At 41.7% G+C, this 18,680-nt stretch overlaps 1 protein-coding gene across 1 annotated transcript in view; it reads right to left on the bottom strand.

Annotated features, from left to right (window-relative positions):
- Positions 1-18,680, bottom strand: part of ABCB11 (ATP binding cassette subfamily B member 11) — a 100,184-nt gene that overhangs the window by 74,097 nt on the left and 7,407 nt on the right. Inside the window, exons 2-6 of the mRNA XM_032210370.1 lie at positions 16,667-16,761; positions 14,804-14,825; positions 13,512-13,565; positions 10,376-10,424; positions 7,781-8,022 (exon numbers count right to left, since the gene is read on the bottom strand). Coding sequence (XP_032066261.1) covers positions 7,781-8,022; positions 10,376-10,424; positions 13,512-13,565; positions 14,804-14,825; positions 16,667-16,742 — 443 coding nt within the window. The 5' untranslated portion in view covers positions 16,743-16,761. The remainder of the gene's footprint in view (positions 1-7,780; positions 8,023-10,375; positions 10,425-13,511; positions 13,566-14,803; positions 14,826-16,666; positions 16,762-18,680) is intronic.

Here is an 18,680-nt window from a genome sequence, read left to right as displayed (position 1 = left end):
ACCAGAAGGAACGGAAAGGGGCTTAGAACCTAGGAACTGGCAACATTCCAAGCTCCTCCTCCTAGGCTTCTCCCATAAGAAGCCGTGATGGCACAGTGGTTAGAATGCAGTATTGCAGACAAATTCTGCTCACTGTCAGCAGTTTGACTCTGACCAGCTCAAGGTTGGCTCAGCCTTCAATCCTTCTGAGGTCGGTAAAATGAGGACCTAGATTGTTGGGAGCAATATGCTGACTCTGTAAACCACCCCGAGTGTGAAGTAAAGTGTTATAAAGTGTTAAATAAGTATATAAGTGCTATTACTATAAGGATGCATAGGGGTTATCCCCCGCCCCTCCAATAAACAGCCTGGCTAGATCTGGATCCCATCTTCCTTTTACTGGCTTCTCCCCATGTCAAATTCAATCTGACTCTGTTTTGGGCAGTTATCTCTATGTCAAACAGACTCCTAACTTTTAATAATTTCCTTTCAACGTTCTCGTACGTTGGAATGAATAAAACTATCAATATGCCTACTGTTGCTTCAGGTTCTTTGGAGAGTGGGATGAAAATTAAGTCGTGGTCCTCATTTCCAGAAGCAGGACAACCAAAGAGCTTGTTCTTACCTTAGTCATATGTCCTTATTTCCACAAGGAATATGACTAATCTGTGAGGCTTGACCTAAGTAAGCCATGCCCTCTTACCAACATAGCCAAACAAACCTCTAGAGGCTTGTGTAACAGTATGATTGATCTTCCTTTCACAATCAATTGATAAGGCTTGCTCTCTTGCAACTCACACTCCCTCATTCCAAATAAGCCTCAGCAATGTATTATAATGTTTACTGCAGCATATTAATGCATCAATGATTTAAAAGAGACAAAGCTAGTCCTTCAAAGAAAAAAAGCTTAAATTTAAACCAACTCCGGAACCAACAGCAAATCCACACCCCATCCCTCAAAAGTGCCACACCTATAGTGCTAAAGAAAAACCTGATGAACCATTAAACTCCGAAGCCCCCTGTTCATCCTTGTCTAACTGCTCTTTCAGGCTACATTGAATTGAGCATCTTCTCAACTACCTATACCAGGAGTGTCAAACTTGATTTCATTGAGGGCTGCATCAGGGTTGTATTTGACCTTGGGGAGCGGGGGAGTGGCCAGGGGACATGGCCAGCTCGCCATCACTCATGTTGGGGGCGCCTGTGGTGCTAGGTGCTAAGGCAGGACTTCCCTCAGACCCTCCCTCCCTCTCATTATAATCTCCTTCCTTCCTTTTCTTTCTTTCTTTCTTTCTTTCTTTCTTTCTTTCTTTCTTCCTTCCTTCCTTCCTTCCTTCCTTCCTTCCTTCTTTTTTCCTTCCATATTCATTCTCCTTTCTTCTTCCTTCTCCTCTTTCCTTCTTTTTCCTTCCTTGCTCTCTTCCCATCTTCCCTTCTTTTTATTTTTCTTTCCTCTTTCCCTTTCTCCTTTTCTGTCCCTTCTTGGATGCTCAAAGGCAAAATGGGAAACAATTCTCCTTTTGTTTTGTCTTGGTTTTAATTTGTTTTGCTAGTCCTCTACCAGCGAAAATGGAGCTTTGCAGGGGAGGGTCATTCCCTGGCGGGCCAGTCCTTTGCTGCTTCCAGGGCAGCCAAATCTAAGTACCCTGTGGGCCGGATGCGGCCCGCAGACTTTTGAGTTTGACACCCCTGACCTATACTAAAAGCAGAGTAAGCTATGTATTCAAATGTAATGGAAGGAACAGGTTCTTCTCTCCTGAATCCACTTCGATTCTTCCAGGTTTTCTTTCAGACAACTCTGGCTTTGGCATCTTCTAGCAACTTCTGCAAGGGGTACAACAGGCTGGTCCTTTGCATTCAGAGGAAGGAAAGCATAATAGTTCGTCCCAAATCTCATTAGCCTATGCAAATATGATCAGATCCAATTGGAGACCCAAAAGCAAAATACAACAAATACATCTGTTTGTGTTTGTGATTCAAGGGTTTAAACCAATCCCATGGAAGAGCATCAGAATGGCTCAGCTGCTCCAGTTTTTGGTGAATAAAGATGGCGTTCAGACAACCTCACAGAAAGAATGAAAAAAACATAGGGGCCTGATCAGAATAATGTTAGCCATAGTGCTTTTACAGCCCTCTCTAAATGGTTTACAGACTCAGCATATTCCCCCAACAATCTGTGTCCTCATTTTACCCACCTCAGAAGGCTGGAAGGCTGAGTCAACCTTGAGCCTGGTGAGACTAGAAATGCTTAAAAAAAACCCTTGGGGATTAGTTTACTAACAGGCATGGGACTCTTTTTTCACACAGCTGCTTGTTATTTAAATTCCTCCAAGTCTGTCTTGTTCTCTGGTAACTAATCAAATCCCTGCAGTTTTGGAAGTGGTTTACCATTTCTAGGACTGTGAGAGAACGACTGGGCTAAAGTCATCCAACCAGCTTCATGCCTAAAACAAAATTAAAACAGAGGTGGTATGCTGCCGGTTTGCACTGGTTTGGGCGAACCGGTAGTGGCGGCTGTGTGATGGCGTCCGCCCAGACGCCATCAAGGACCTTCTGTGCATGTGCGTGCGCTCCCGCTACTGAACAGGTAGTGAAGAAAATAGGATACCGCTACTGGATTAGAACTGGTATCGGTTTTCTGGTTTCTAGCCTCTAACTACCAGAGCAAATTGATTCACTAAATGCAGGTAATCCTTGACTTACAACCACAATTGAACCCAAGACAGTTATTAAGTGAGTTTGGCCCCATTTTATGACCTCTCCTGCCACCATTGTTAAGTGACTCACTACAGTTGTTAAGTTAGTAACATGTTTGTGAAGTAAATCTTGCTTCCCGGTTGACTTTGTTTGTCAGAAGGTCACAAAAGAGTATTACGTGACCCAGGACGCTGCAACCATCATGAATACACACCAGTTGCCATGCATCCCTCATTTTGATCATGTGACGATGGGGATGGTGCAACAGTTATAAGTGTGATAAACAATGATAAATCATTTTTATCAGTGCCATTGTAACTTCAAATGATCACTAAACAAATGGCTCTAAGGGGATTATCTGTATCACATTTCAAGTCAATATAAAGTCTGACATTTATTTATGACTCCCAAAACAATAAAATAAAGCATTAGGATTACCAAACACATATACTTCCCAAAAATCAAAGCAAAAGCTATAAACAACTTCAGCATAAAGAATACCCTTCTGCAAAAGAAACAAAACTGAAAAAGCATATCTAAGCTCATACATTATATAAAGCTATGCCTAAACACCTATTTCCTTATTTCTTGCACAATAGACTATTGCCATTGTACCTGGTGCATGTGGTTTTACACATTGGGGAAAAACACTACAAGTATTCCAGAGGTCAGTCTCGATACCTTCCTAAACATTCTTTCAGGCTATAGAAAAACACTTGTAGAGTTTTTCCCAAGGTGTGAAACAACATGCATGATGAGCCGTGGTAGCGCAATGGTTAGAATGCAGTACTGCAGGGTAATTCTGCCGCCTGCTGGCAGTTGGGCAGTTCGATCCTGATGGGGTTCAAGGTTGACTCAGCCTTCCATCCTTCCAAGGTGGGTAAAATGAGAACCCAGATTGTTGGGGCCAAGAGGCTGATTCTGTAAGCTACTTAGAGAGGGCTGTAAAGCACTGTGAAGCAGTATACAGGTCTAAGGGCTATTGCCATAGAGCGCCAGGAATTTTCCTTGCCATGTCTACAAGAGATATGTTGGGAAAGAAACATAAGAATTTCCTTTAAAAATTCCACCTTGATAATTTTCCAGTCCTTTTTTTTCCCAGAAAAGAAAGGGAAGAAAGGCATCTTCCCAGCAACCTTTTCCTCCTGTGTATGCAAATGAGCCTTTGCACACAGGAGAGGTTAACTGATTAAATCTATGAGAATGAGTTGACATTTGACTGCAATAAAAACTCTAGATGCAACTTTCCATTGCTGCAATTCAGAGAGAATCCAATTCCAATTCAAGTTACTGCAAGAATCAATTGACAGAATAGATGTTTCTAGGCTAAAACAGAGAAGGCTGAATTGCCTGAAGCTACTTCAATCTCTGTTTTGGGGAAATTAGGATGAAAATATTAAGCACATCTGCTTTTTCTCAGAGCAAAACTAAAGTCTACTCTAATGTAATCTAGGCGTCCCTTTTCTATGTGAGGTACACACAAAAAAGATTGTGTCAACTCTCACGTAATCAAGGTCCCTTATTTGCCAAAAGAGGAAAAAAATCCATGGGAACTAATTATTAATCACATTGTATTGTTTGCAAAATAAAACAAACTGCGGAGTTTGATGTGCTATTATTGACAAAGATATTGAGCAAATATTAACAATTTCTTACAAACATCTTCAAGCCGTCATTTAAACAATCTCCACTAAAGCTGGAACAACCAGACTAATTTAGAAGTGGGGGAGGCATAATCTTTGGTCCCAGCCTTCATTTTGTTACTATCCTAAGCTTCCTTTTTAGGCAAGAGTGACAGTCAACCTCTACCATCTTTACAGAAAACAGACAAAAATCAAAACCTTTTTCTCCCCAAACCCATCTTGCCATTTTCTCAACTACTATCTCAGGCAGCAAATCAACCAAATGATTTTCCATTGTTAACAGATTAACAGAGTTGGAAGGGACCTTGAAGGTCACCGAGTCCAACCCCCCATTCAAGCAGGAGACCCTACACCATTTCTGACAGATGGTAGTCCTGTCTCTTCTTGAAAGTCTCATGTGATGAAGCTCCGAAAACTTCCGAAGGCAACTTCTGTTCCATGGATTGATTGTTCTCACTGTCAGAAAATTTCTCCTTATTTCTAGGTTGAATCTCTCCTTGTTCAATTTCCATCCATTATTCCTTGTCTGGCCTTCAGGTGCTTTGGAAAATAGCTTGACCCTCTCCTCCCCTCAAATATTGGAACACTGTTATCATGTCTTCCCTGGTCCTTCTCTTCAGTAGACTAGCCATGCCCGGTTCCTGCAACGGTTCATCATACACTTTAGTCTCCAGTCCCCTAATGATCCTGGTTGCTCTTATCTGCACTTTTTCTAGAGTCTCAACATCTTTTTTATAGCATGTGGACCAAAACTGTATGCAATACTCTAGGTGTGGTCTTACTAGGGCTTTGCAGAGTGCCTCACTTGATCTTGATTGTATCCCTCTGTGAATGCAATTTAGGATTGCATTGGCTTTTTTGATTGCTGCCGCACACTATTAACTCATATTTAGCTGGTTGTCCATAAGACTTAAAGATCCCTCTCACAGTCACTTTTATTAAGCCTGGTTTCACCCAGTTTATATGTGTATTTTTGGTTTTTCTTACCTAAGTGTAGGACTTTACTTTTGTCTAAACTGAATTTTGTAGGGTCCGGTGTTCAAGTCTTCAAGATTTGCAGAAAGGGAACCATTCTTCTCCCAACACTCCATCCTGACTACTATCACTCCATGCAAATCAACTTGATTCGGTTCAGACTGAAGAGCAGAGATTCAAATAGTGCCATGTTTTCATTTAAATTTGCAATAAACAATTCCAGGACAAACCTGTTTGATTTTAGCATTGCTATTCTTTCAGCCCTTTTCCAAAGACTGAAATTGTCTCGACTCAAAATCTGATCTAAGAACAAGAGCATCCACAAGGAGTGGATGAAAAAACCAAGATGTTGAGTACCACTGAAGCCCCATCCATTCTTTTGCATTTATAACAAACACAGGAAAAAGGGGCAGGGTTTTGATTTCACAGTTGTGGATATCCCTTTCAAAAGGTATGTACTAGTCAGTCTTGAGCCCATATGCAGAGTGCCAACAGCTAAGTGGGCAGAACAAGCAGGACCACTCTTAACATCTGATCAATGCAAAAGAAAGCAAGATGAAGGCTTGTGGTGACCACAATACATGTGATGACCTGGGACAAGGCATGAAGGCCACACAGCCAGCTGAGAGTTCAAACTTCCCTTTAATTCTCCAAAATTCTCCAAACACTCCCACATTCTTGGCATGTCCCAGAGCAAATTGTGCACGTACACGGCAACCTCTGGCTGCATGCAGTCCAGCAAAGCAAAGGAACAGGGAAATGAGTCCACGAAACAAGGAACAAACAACAAGTCCACAAAGTAAGGAACAAAGCACTGAGTCCACGAAGTCAGGAAGAAGCAAGCAATTCTGCAAACTCCAAATGTCTGAACCGGCACACCAAACTCTACCAATTCCCCACAGTGTCTCCTTAAATCTCAGTCCCCAGATGTGCCTTGTGAAGAGCGGCAGGGCGCTCTCCTCCCAAATCATCTGGTCAGCTTGCACTGTTCCCAACCTTCTCTCCACTCACCATGCCCAGGGATCAGGAGGGGATGGTCCTTGCTGATTGCCTGAGCTCTGCCACTCCTCATGACCACTGCTTGCCCTCTCTCAGTCATCCTGCCCCCATTCCTCCCTGCTAAAAAGCTGTCCCAATCCTGAGGGGCCCTGGGCTGTTCCTTTCCACATGCCTCCAAAGCCACCGAAAGCAGCCCTTTGATCTCCATCGGCTCCAGCTCGTCCTCCTCCACAGATTCAGGCTCCAACAACACAGAAGAAAGGTGCTTTTTCAAGAAGCAACTGAACTTTCTTGTTATTCTTTGAAGACGTTTCGCTTCTCAGCCAAGAGGCTTCTTCAGCGCTAGAATAGAAGAAGCCTCTTGGATGAGAAGCAAAGGGTCTTCAAAGAATAAACAGAAACTCTTGAAAAAACACTTTTGGGACAACCATGACCTGGATGACTGAGAATCTCCATAATAGCAATAGCAATAGCAGTAGACTTATATACCGCTTCATAGGGCTTTCAGCCCTCTCTAAGCGGTTTACAGAGAGTCAGCATATTGCCCCCAACAATCCGGGTCCTCATTTTACCCACCTCGGAAGGATGGAAGGCTGAGTCAACCCTGAGCCGGTGAGATTTGAACCGCTGAACTGCTGATCTAGCAGTAGCCTGCAGTGCTGCATTTAACCATTGCGCCACCTTAGATACTTAGATTCTACTAGTCAACCCTTCTTCAGCTTCTCCGCATATGAAATTGCAATATGCGTAGCATCTATGGCAACCACAGGGAGCATAGAAATCTGCAAAGCCACTCTTTGGTTTGCAAACTGCTTTGATGTGATGGTTCAATTACACCACTGAATCAAGTCACTCCTTTGAAGTTTTGCATAACGAAATGCACCTCACATTTACTCTGGTTTTTGGATCTTGGATCCAGTTGTTCTGTGATGATCAGTTTCTACACTGTGGCTTTAGAAGTTGAAGCCCCAAAGGATACACCCTGAAGTCTTAATGTATTATTCTTACTTCCTCTGCAAGATAATAGAAACTGGGGGGGGGGGGTGACAGAACAAGCTGATTTCCCTCTTTATTTCAGGGTAATAGCCAACTCTTTTAAAGGTGATTGTGCAACATAACCTTTTGAAATCTTCTGTTAAAGTCGATAGTTCATCTAAGTTTTAACCCTAGTGTAGATGGCAGTAGATTATAAACACAAGTGCTTATCAACTCTTGAGTAAGTAGCAATATCTCTTCTCTTTGGGAAAGTGTCAAGATCTGTTTGAACACCAAATGAGGTGGAATGTGGTCAGACACTTTTGTTTTTAACATATTAATTTCTCTAATCACAGAGGGTGCAAATCTGGCACTTAGTTTAATGGAATAATTATCTCCCAAAAGTAGGCCAAATGGTTTGCTGATTTAGATAACCCACTGGATAAACTCCCTAAGAACTGAGCTGACGCCATTTGATAAAACTGAAGATACGGTATTTTGTGCTCACTCACCCACAACTTATCGATGCATTGCTGACATTCTGATGATGGGAGCTGTTAATCCAAACTATTGTGTTATTCATGCACACTTTGTTTGGGTCGCTCAGCTCTTGTTTTTCAATGTCGTATTGAATAAATGTGTCCGTCATGATCCCAAAAACAATCAGCATGGCTGGCTGGGCTGTTCCATGAAGAATGGCACAGATACCCCCTGAGAGCATCATCAGTATCTCAGTTGAAGAAGCAAATCTGAACTGTAAGGAATAAGAGGCAGGGTTTGTTCATCGGTAGTTTTCACATCATTTCCTTTTATATTGAAGGACTATATGAATCAATATGAATCAATATTGGCTATTTGCTTTTATTATGAATTGCTTATGTTACTATATTTTATTATGAATTGCTTATGTTACTATATAACTGTTACTGATGAAACCAATATTTGCTGTTTGATATATTATGCTGCTAGAAATCATTTATTAAGAATTAAGCTTTGTTATTGGCTTCTGCTTATATTATTGTATACTGTCAGAAATCAATTGTTTTCTAGCCTAGCAAATTGTAACCTTAATACTGGATGGCATTACTGCAAATGTTGTCTCACTGCTGCATCTCGCTTCTATTCTTGGCTTCAAAGCTAGGGACATTCTTGAAAATATCAAATATGGGAATATCAGGCCCTATAGATAAAGGAACCAAACTCAGGAGTTTTCCTGGTTCAGAAATCCTTAAAGCTTTCTGCCAAAAAAACAACTTGGCAAAGGGCGTCTGCCACCCCCTACACAAGGCTATAGGAATACTCCATAGATAAGGTAGACAGAGACAGGAGCTTGAACAAAAGAATGCTTTAAAGATCACATTGGTAACAAATCTTTGTCTCTGATTGGATAAACTTTGTTTCTATCTGTCTAAAATGTATATAATACTCTGAGCCACTCTTGCGATGAGTGGCTATTCCTTACATGCATTTGTTTGTATGATTTGGATATAGTTTTGTCACCCAGCTTCAGTGGTGGGTTTCAAAAATTGTTCGAATCTACTCTGTGGGTGTGGCCTCCTTTGTGGGAGTGGCTTGCCACCCATGTGACCGGATGGGAGTGGCTTGCCACCCATGTGACCGGATATGAAGATGCTGATGACACTTGTCAGAACCACCTTAAATTACCTCACACACAGCACAGGCATGCATAAGAATATGATGTAAACTTGTTTTTTAAAAGGCATCTTTGGTTTGCGTTAAAACAACTTTAACACACGCAATGTTCTAATTGCACCACAAACGCAGTAGTCATCCTTACCTTTCACAGAGACACTGAGTTTTATAAATATGAGCATGACAGTGTAGAATAATCATATCCAAGGACCAGTGGTGGGTTTCAAAAAATTTTGGAACCTCTTCTGTAGGTGTGGCCTGCTTTCCGGGTCCACTGGTGGAACCTCTTCTAACCGGTTCGGTAGATTTGACGAACTGGTTCTACCGAATAGGTGCGAACTGGTAGGAACCCACCTCTGCCCAGCTTTTGCTATGGCCATAAATAAAAGCTGATATTTTTGCAAGCCTCATCTCAACTCTCACTCTCTTTGGCAATTCAGTGGCTTGGGGAAACTGCTGGAACCTTACAATATTACTAATCCATTATTTTTATTAACAATGTAGCATTTCATTCTTTCAGGTGTAACAGGTCCCAACTTCAGTTTGCAACAGAGGACTTTCTCACTTAAATCCCCCCAGCATAGATAATTATAAAGATAATAATGCAATTTTGGTCATTAACTGAAGTGGTTGTTGTTAAGTGAAATCACAACTATGCTTACAATCTTCAGATTTCTTTTGCTTTATAGACCTGCAAAAGATTGTAAATGTGAAGATTTATTTTTCATCACTGTTGTAACTGTGAGGTGTTGCTAAAGGAAGCAGATGCTAAATGAGGAGTACCAGTAAAATATTTAGGGAAGAAATGAGACTTGATTTTGTGTGGTGAAATGACTGGGACTTCACTTTTGATTCTGAAAACCACTTTCCAGGCCAGACTCCTGTCGTTATTTTGTGTCTGGTTTCATCCTGTAAATGTTGAGGTTTGATTAAGTTAAGAGCTTCCCTTCTCCTCTTCTACCCCCTTGATTTGACACCATGGTTCACAACTGATGATATAGGAACTTAAGTTGGATACACAGTCTTAACAGACTGTGCAAAATGTGTATACATGCATACAACAAACATAGATGTATCTTTCTGTTCAATTGTATCTGATTCTCAGAGATTGCCGGGAGAAGTCATTGGCAAGGCTTTTCAAAACTGCTATGCATAGGCTCCTTCTTAGGGCTGAGAGAAAATGACTGGCCCAAGGACACTCAGATAGCTTTTTGTCTAAGGTGGGACCAGAACTCCAATTTCTAGCCTGATGCCTCAACCTCCACCAAGGTGGCCCTCATAAATATAATAACAGAGAGTGCTCTCTTGGAAAACTGAACTTTTGTTTCTCTTTTGATTGGACAAGATTCTGCCACAGATGAACTGGTGGGACTAGATAGAAACGTTTGTGAGCCTTGGTCTCAAGAAACATGCTATAATATGTGAAAAATAATGATGACCAGGAATGCTATTACCAGCTGAAAGAATCCAATTCGAATTTCATGTTTTCTCTTGTCTGGTATCCTTCAAAGAAAGAAAAAACAAGGGGCATTATACACGTGGTTTCTCTCCTTCTACTGGTAGTAGATCCGCCAGGACCTTCTTCAGACATCCCAAGATGGAAGACAACGTTTTCCAACTAGCAGTTTTGCCTCACAGATGACTCCCATCCAAATCAACCCAGCAGTTAAAATATTTTGAAGGGTATGGAGAAGCTCCTTCCTTTTTTTGCTTCCAATCTTGCAACTCTCAAAAGGTGTCTTTATTTTTTTTAAAAAAGTAAAATGTCACAAATGTCATAAGGTTAGACAGGACAGTTACGTGCAGTCAGGGGAGGCAGGGGAGGCATAGCCTTACCACTGTCAATCATAAAAAGCAAAAAAAAAATATAAATGGGAAAAGGCGAGTGCTGAGGTTAGGCTAGCTAGCTGCTGCCACACTATGAATGACTGCCTGTTTAAAAAAGCCTCTAAAAAAGCACCCTCTACCATGAGGCAGGAGAACTGCATGCCTCATCTAGTCTGACTTTTTAGCAGAGTTAAAGCAAGGGTTAAAAGCCTAAAAAAATCCCGAGGTAGTTGAGGCACGCAGTTCTCCTGCCTCATAGTAGAGGGCGCATTTTTTAGAGGCTTCAACTCTGTCATTCTGTTTAAAGCTGCAGCATAGCGCTCACTCTTCCTCCTCTCTTTCTCCATTTCTGATGGCCCCCACCCCCACCCCACGCTCCCTCTTTTCCTTCAAATTTCCTTTTTTTTATTTTTTTCTTTAATAAATGCAATGCTCAGGCATTCTCTCCTCTCCTGCGACACCCCACTGATTAAAGCACTTTCTTTCGCCCTCCTGAGCTCGCGGCAGAGCTCAGGCGGGCTGCCGCGAGCTCAGGCGGGTGAAAGAAAGTGCTTTAGTCAGTGGGGTGTCGGGGGAGAGGACTGCCTCACCAGCCATAAACCTCACCGCACGTCACTGAGACAGGAGGTGCTGTTTTTCTGTGGCAGCCCTGATGCAGTTAAATGGCTGCCTCATGAAATGGCTGCTAGTTCCCTCACTATTGGTTTTAAGGAAATTGTAAAGCCTGAACTGCTCCCGAGAGCTCTTCCCTAAGTTGAGACTGACATTGCTATCTTTAGGTTTGCGTACTATCATAGCCTTGGCGAACTTTTTCAGCACTAAGTGCCAAAATGAGAGCGCGCACACACTAGCGTGCCAGAAACCGGAAGAGCAGCCGCCTGGTGCACATGCACACTCCGGGAAGATGATATTCCAGTTTCTGGCATGTGCATGCACAAAGACCAGCTGGCTGGTGCGCATGCCACCAGGCGGCTGCTCTTCCGGTTTACGGCGCTCCCACGTGTGTGAAGACCAGCTGGCTGGCTCTCTGGAACCCGGAAGAGCAACGGGAGATGACTCGCATGCCCAGAGAAATGGCTCTGCGGGCCACTTCCAGCACGCGTGCCATAGGTACACCATCATGGTACTATCATGTGTTTGTTGTGTTATGGTTGCACTGTGCACATTCTAAATTGTAATCTGCTGAAAGTCATTTTGATTGCAGCAGCACAGAAATATGCTTCATAAATAAGAAGCCTAAGCATCGTTGCACAAATTCGGTTTTCCCAGGTGCCCAGATCTCATCAGTTAATTGATGGAACTATCAACTCTTTGTAGTAACATATTAAAGAGTTTACACCCTTATTCTGATATCCGTAATTTATTGGAAGGAAGTACCTTGCTGATGCATATTAAAATCAAAGGGGAATTTTGCTAATGGCTGCATAGGCTGGCAATTATGGGAGTTGTAGTATCAGATAATTGGGAAATAACAAGTTGGGGAAATTGATCTAATCTGAAGAGATAAGTTTGAATTCTCTGAAAAGGTCTAATTAGTAACTCACAACTGAATCATCACCCATTCATGTCTTTACATTCTTATTCAGCTTCTTTACTTTTTGAACTTTTTGCATATTAGCTACTCCTGGGACTTACTGTGGTCCCAAGTGATTCTGCAGTTGCCTTGCACTTGAGCAAATTTGAAAGAGCTGGAGAAACACTGGAACTGTGGGAAGCTTTCGTACAACCTGACTTTCCAAATGGTGGGGAGTAATTGTCCCATGTTATATAAAAGTGGGCAGTATTTAATACGCTAAATCTGGGCTCCAGGTATTTTTTGGGGGGGAAAAAACCTGACTAATACAGACTAGAACTGGGTCAGAATGAGGCAACAAAATGAAAATAGAGGACAAGTCCTAATAAGGTTCTGTGGAAGGAAGGCTGAGGAGATGACATGATAGCAGTGGTGAAATTCTTTTTTTTTTTACTATCGGTTCTGTGGGTGTGGCTTGGAGGTCATGGCAGGGGAAGGATACTGAAAAATCTCCATTTCCACCCCTCTCTAGGGGGAAAGATTTTGGAAAATCTCCTTTCCCACCCCACTCTGGAGCCAGCCAGAGGTGGTATTTGCCTGTTCTCCGAACTACTCAAAATTTCTGCTACCAGTTCTCCAGAACCTGTCAGAGCCTGCTGAATTTCACCTCTGCATGGTAGCACTCTGAGTTCTGGGGAAGGATCTTGTTGAAAAAGGATCCTGTGTGATTTTCTGCAGGACTAGATTTTTAAGTTACAAGAGGACATATTTTGTACATTGGGGAAAAAAAGACTGCTTCGTGATAAGAATACTTCAGGAACCGAACAATTTCTCAGAGGGGAGTTAAGCTATTGCTTTTGCAAACCAATGGCTGGAGTCAGTGATTTAACAAAGTGGTCTTCTGATTAGGATTTTGTAAGCCTCGTCCTGAAGTAGATAAGGGAAATGATTGACATACTGAATGGTTACATGAGGACACGCAGGCAACTGTTTCCAGGGAAAAGAGGAAGATGCAGTACATAATTAGTCCAAAGGGTAAGAGTATTTTCTAAAGAATGGGTTGATATTTTAAGCAGAAGTAAGCAACCTCTTCAGGCATCTGTATGAGGACTATTTAATATTTTGCATTACCATATTAAAATGTTTTATTCTCTTGGCATTATTCCATCCTTCCTCCTCCCCCAAAAAAGCTTAATGGAGTGAATGAAATCAGCAAATGCACTTTTAGAAAAGAAGAAAAATGGTCTTACTTGTGTTCCTTTGCATTGTTCTTTGAAGAGGCTTCATGCTTCCCACCAAAATTCCTGCAAAAAGCAATACATTTTTCTCACCGTGAGCAAGATTAATGGTCCAGTTCTGTTCAGAGTCAATCCCACAGATAACCTTCCTCTAAATATAGTCTGCAGCTTTTTGTGTTTGTGTATGTGTGTTAGAGTTCAGAAGGAATATTATCTTTAAAAAAATATTATTTGAAAAGCCTTGAAATACAAAGAAAGAGGGTTTTATTCAGAATAAGCTTTAAATTGAATGGAAAGCCTGTTTCAGTGTGGTCTTTTTTTCCCCCTTCAAAAGAGAGTCGGATTCAGGACCAAGTTTAGCACACTTGGCAAACTGATTATTGATGGAGGTTGAGCACAGAGGAAAAACTGGCAGGAGTGGGAAGGAGGTGAAGGGTTGTCCAAACCTCCAACAGAATACTTTACTTTGGACAAAGCACTCCTTTGAAGCTGAGCAACAGGACTCTAGCTTCTAAACAGCAGAGCAAAATAGCTGCTTTGTTGGAGTTAGTGGATTGAAGCAAGGACATACACCAGGGGTGTCAAACTCAAGGCCTGCGGGCGGCATCAGGCCTGCAGGGTGCTTAGATCTGGCCCACCCTGGGAACAGCAAAGGATCAGCCTCTGCATGGCCCACCCGAGCTCTGTTTTCAGCTGTGACAGTCTCCTGCAGCCCTCTGCCAGTGAAAACGGAGCCCAGGCCGGGCACTCGCAGCCTTCTGAGCTCCATTTTTGCCAGCAGAGGGCTACAGGAAGCTGTTGCTGCTGAAAACGGAGCCTCAACGAGTGACATCGAGCTAGCTACGCCCACCCTGGTCACGCCCACCCTGGCCACACCCACCATGACCACTCCCAGCCCCCCTGAGATCAAACACAACCCTGATGCATTGAGTTTGACACCCCTGGCAGACACATTCAGAAGGCTATTCCTAGCTAAGGGAAGCCCTAGAATAGGCTGTTTGCATTGCACAAAAGGCCTCAATGAAGTCACATGCCTCACATAGGACCTTCAAAAGGTGTCAGAACCAACATGCTCAGAGGATCCAAGAATCTGGCAGAGAGCAAAACAACTTAGAATAAAAATATTGAGAGATAAGCATGCTCAGAGACCAAGGGGTGTAGGGAGTGGATGAGGAGAGAAGGGAGGCAGAGAAAATGAGCGGGAATGTCCCGGGAAAGAGCCAGAGTAGATGACATCTGGAAGAATTAGAAGCCCCAAATCCAACATGTTTTGCAGGTCTCACTTCTACACCCTTCTGACTTACTTTGCTTTGCTGATGCCGTTATCTGTTGGGGAAGAAATACATGGAAGTTAATATGGAAGTGAAATCTTTAGTCAGATATTTTTCTTTCTCCTACCCATCACTATACGGATATACTTGCTTTTGGCTTTTTTCACTACATTGATCTTTTCATTAAGCAATGCAGTGCTTGATTGAGGATTTCCCTGCCGTTTGTACTCATGACTTTTTGTAAAAATGGTGAATAGACCAAATTGAAACATCTCCAGTTTTGGTTCTGTTTCACTAAACTGGTTCCTTATGTGCGAGGAAGAACAACACCAATTTTAGTTTTGACCTTTTGTCAAGAGAAGTGGGAGGAAAACTACTTCTTCTTCTTCTTCAAGTAGGACGAAAACTACTTCCTCAAGGAAAAAAACAATCCAGTTGCCTTTTGAAAAAGCACTTTTGAGATAGGAGGAAAACTAGCTTTCCACATTTCCCTAATTCAGAAATCCATGCTTGGTGCCTCCGCAAACCCCTTATGCTTTCGGTTATCTTGCCTTTGCCTACTCAAACATCTAACTCTGCCCATTTTATAAAGCATTTTATTTTAGATTTCCACCCTGCTTTTCTGGTTGGTTGGTTGGTTGGTTGGTTTTAAAAAAATAATAATCATGAAGACTTAACAGTGAGTTAAAAAATGTACAAAATGAGAACATTAATATAGTAAAAATTGGAGTTGAAATTAAACATTAAAATGCATTAACTATTAAACGTTTGCTAGAAGAGATGCCTTTTTTCTATCTTCCTGAGTATTGAGACAAACACAACTTCCCAGGGAGTGTGTCCTCCCACCAGAGAACTTCTCAGGAGAAGGACCCTTCTAGTTTTGGCAGTAGGGAAGGGAGAGGGTCCTTAAAAAGACCTTTTCTACTGACCTCACTAGGTAACCAGGCAGGTGGATCAGTGGGTGGTATGCTGCCGGTTCACACTGGTTCGGGTAAACCGGTAGTGTCTGTGGCACGAGGCTCCGTCCACCCACCCACCCAGACATCATCAAGGACCTTCTGCGCATGCTCAGACACGCACATTCCCGCTACCAAACCGAAAGAAAATAGAATACCATCTCTGAGGTGAATAGTAAACACCTGGACTCCAAGCCATTAAGAGTTTTAAAGATAATACGTCTTAAAGGCTAGATGTTTGATAAAGATAATGGCACTTTTAAAAAAAGCAAAATCAGTCTATATACTGTGAATATATGGGCTACTGCAATGTACTGCTACGTGACTAACAGGGCCTGTACAGGACTTTGGATTTTAAAGCAGGGCTGTCAAACTTGCGCTGCGCAGGCTGGATGCATCACATGCTGGTCACGTCCACCCCCATTTTAGCAAAGCGGGGAAAGGTTGTGATATTTCACTGGACAACAATGTGTCATCACAAGTTTGACAAACTGATTTAAAGGGGAAAATATGCTCCATAGGACATGGACTTTTCATGCAAAATATGGACATGTTCTTTTGGTAAAAGATTTAAGTTTATAAAGCTGCTGAGAGAGGTTTTTTTTAAAAGTTTTAGTAAAATCAGTGGATCCATTTTGTTGTTTTCTTTTATGCGAGCACTATTCTACCCCTGAAAAGAGTTGACAACTATTATTTATGCAAAAAATGAGCAATCAGCCCTTTCATGACGATCTAATTCAACACACATTTGTTTAAATAGACAAAAAGGGAGAAGATTTGATTTATGTCGCTGTTAATTAGGATCTAATCTATTGTTAATGGTATTTTATTGTAATAAACAATGACCATACAATAACCCGTAATCAAGGAATGATACAAACAAATCAGGTTTACTAATTACTATACAAAGTCAAGAAATGCTCTGAGTTCAAAGGCTTACGTGACTCATTTGATTCAAAGGCCAAATTATCTTCTCCAATTCTCTTAATGCTGTACAGAGTCACTGGTTCAGGCATGATTCGTTTCTTTCAATTCCTACAAAAATCCAAGAAATTGTGATTCTGTTGTGGGTTAATATCAAACCATACAATCATCTTTGATATCCCTAACAGGTCTCTCGCTACTCTGTGACAGCCATTTATTGATTAAAAAATAGTAATCAAAATCTGTTAGTAGGTTGAATCTCAACAATAAATACCCACAGTATAAATAACTTTGAAAACAATATTTAATAACTGAACTATGGATAAAATAATACAATACAATAATATAAGCATCAAGCCAAGTAGGCAGTGGTGGGATTCAGCCAGTTTGCACCACTCCGGGAGAACCGGTTGTTAATTTTTTGAGCAGTTTGGTGAACTGGTTGTTGGAAGAAATCATTAGTACAGAGAACCAGTTGTTAAATTATGGTATTTGAATCCCACCATTGCATGTAGGGTTTTAAATGTCAAAACAAACACTTTGAATTGTCAAGGTAACTAACAGGAAGACAGGGCAGAGGCCCAGGATACCAAGTGTAGCTTCCAAGTGGTCTTTGGCTTCGGGAGACTGGTGATAAAGGCACAAGTCATTGGTGTGAGATCCTCTCATCCCAGGTTATGCTGCCATTGTCATGTTGGGCAAAGCCATCCCCCCTCAACTTGCCTGTCCAGCATCATCTATAAGTACTACCCCAATCAAGAGACACAAATGAAAATGTCAGGGATTCATAATGAACAAACAATTATCTCCAACTTCTCAGGGTTCACCCTCGGTATGTTTTACCCCAACCAATTCTCCATACTTCCAGACATTGAGCCAAGATGTTTCGATACAGATTAACAGAGTTGGAAATGACCTTGTAGATCATCTAGTCCAACTCCTCTGCCCAAGCAGCCCTACACCATTTCTGACAGATGGCAGTCCTGTCTCTTCTTGAAAGCTTCAAGTGATGAAGCTCCCACAACTCCTGAAGGCAAGCTGTTCCTTTGGTTGATTGCTCTCACTGTCAGAAAATTTCTCCTTATTTCCAGGTTGAATCTCTCCTTGTTCAGTTTCCATCCATTATTCCTTGTCTGGCCTTCAGGTGCTTTGGAAAACAGCTTGATCCCTTCCTCTCTGTGGCAGCCTCTCAAATATTGGAACACTGCTATCATGTCTGCCCTGGTCCTTCTCTTCAGTAGACTAGCAATGCCCGGTTCCTGCAACCGTTCGTCATATACTTTAGTCTCCAGTCCCCTAATCATCCTGGTTGCTCATATCTGCACTTTTTCTAGAGTCTCAACATCTTTTTTATAGTGTGGTGACCAAAACTGGACAGTATGTTGACAGTATCACTTGTGTGCCCCAGGTTGGTGATGTAAAACGGATTGCGTTTGTAAATCACCAAACCCCAAATCATTGGATGATCTCTTCCAGCAGTTTCAGGAAAATGTCAGAGAGTATTGAAAAGTTGAACATCACTTGCAATCAGCACTTAACAAAAAAACAAAACAAGCATTAAACTATTTATAAATAGAATTGATATTTAACTGTTCCAAGGAAGAAATTAGCAATTTGTAGCCTACTTTGTCTCCATACATATTCATGTAAATTTGAAGGGCTTGTGTCTGAATAATTGTCTCTGTTCAGTGAACCTACAATCAATTGTACAGGTCCTTGCATCCTGTATTACCAATACTTTAAGTAGTAAATGTTTAACACCTGATGAAATGTACTGGAAAAGACCCATCACTAACTCACTTTAAGTAGTCCACCTTAAAAGATCGATAGATAAATTGTGGCTTCTAAACAACCACCACAAATCCTTGCTCTTTGTCAGCATGACTGGGTTCATTGGAACTAAAATTCAAAACATCTGGAAGAGAGCAGGTTATTTATCCTTGCTTAATGGAATTGAATCGTGGTGGCAGTCCAGCAGTTTGCTAGCATATTGCTATGATGTTCTATCTCTCCCCGCTTTTTATTTTATA

This window comes from Thamnophis elegans, chromosome 1 (genome assembly GCF_009769535.1).
Source record: "Thamnophis elegans isolate rThaEle1 chromosome 1, rThaEle1.pri, whole genome shotgun sequence".
Taxonomy (NCBI): domain Eukaryota; kingdom Metazoa; phylum Chordata; class Lepidosauria; order Squamata; family Colubridae; genus Thamnophis; species Thamnophis elegans.
This window is presented reverse-complemented; position numbering and strand designations above follow the sequence as displayed.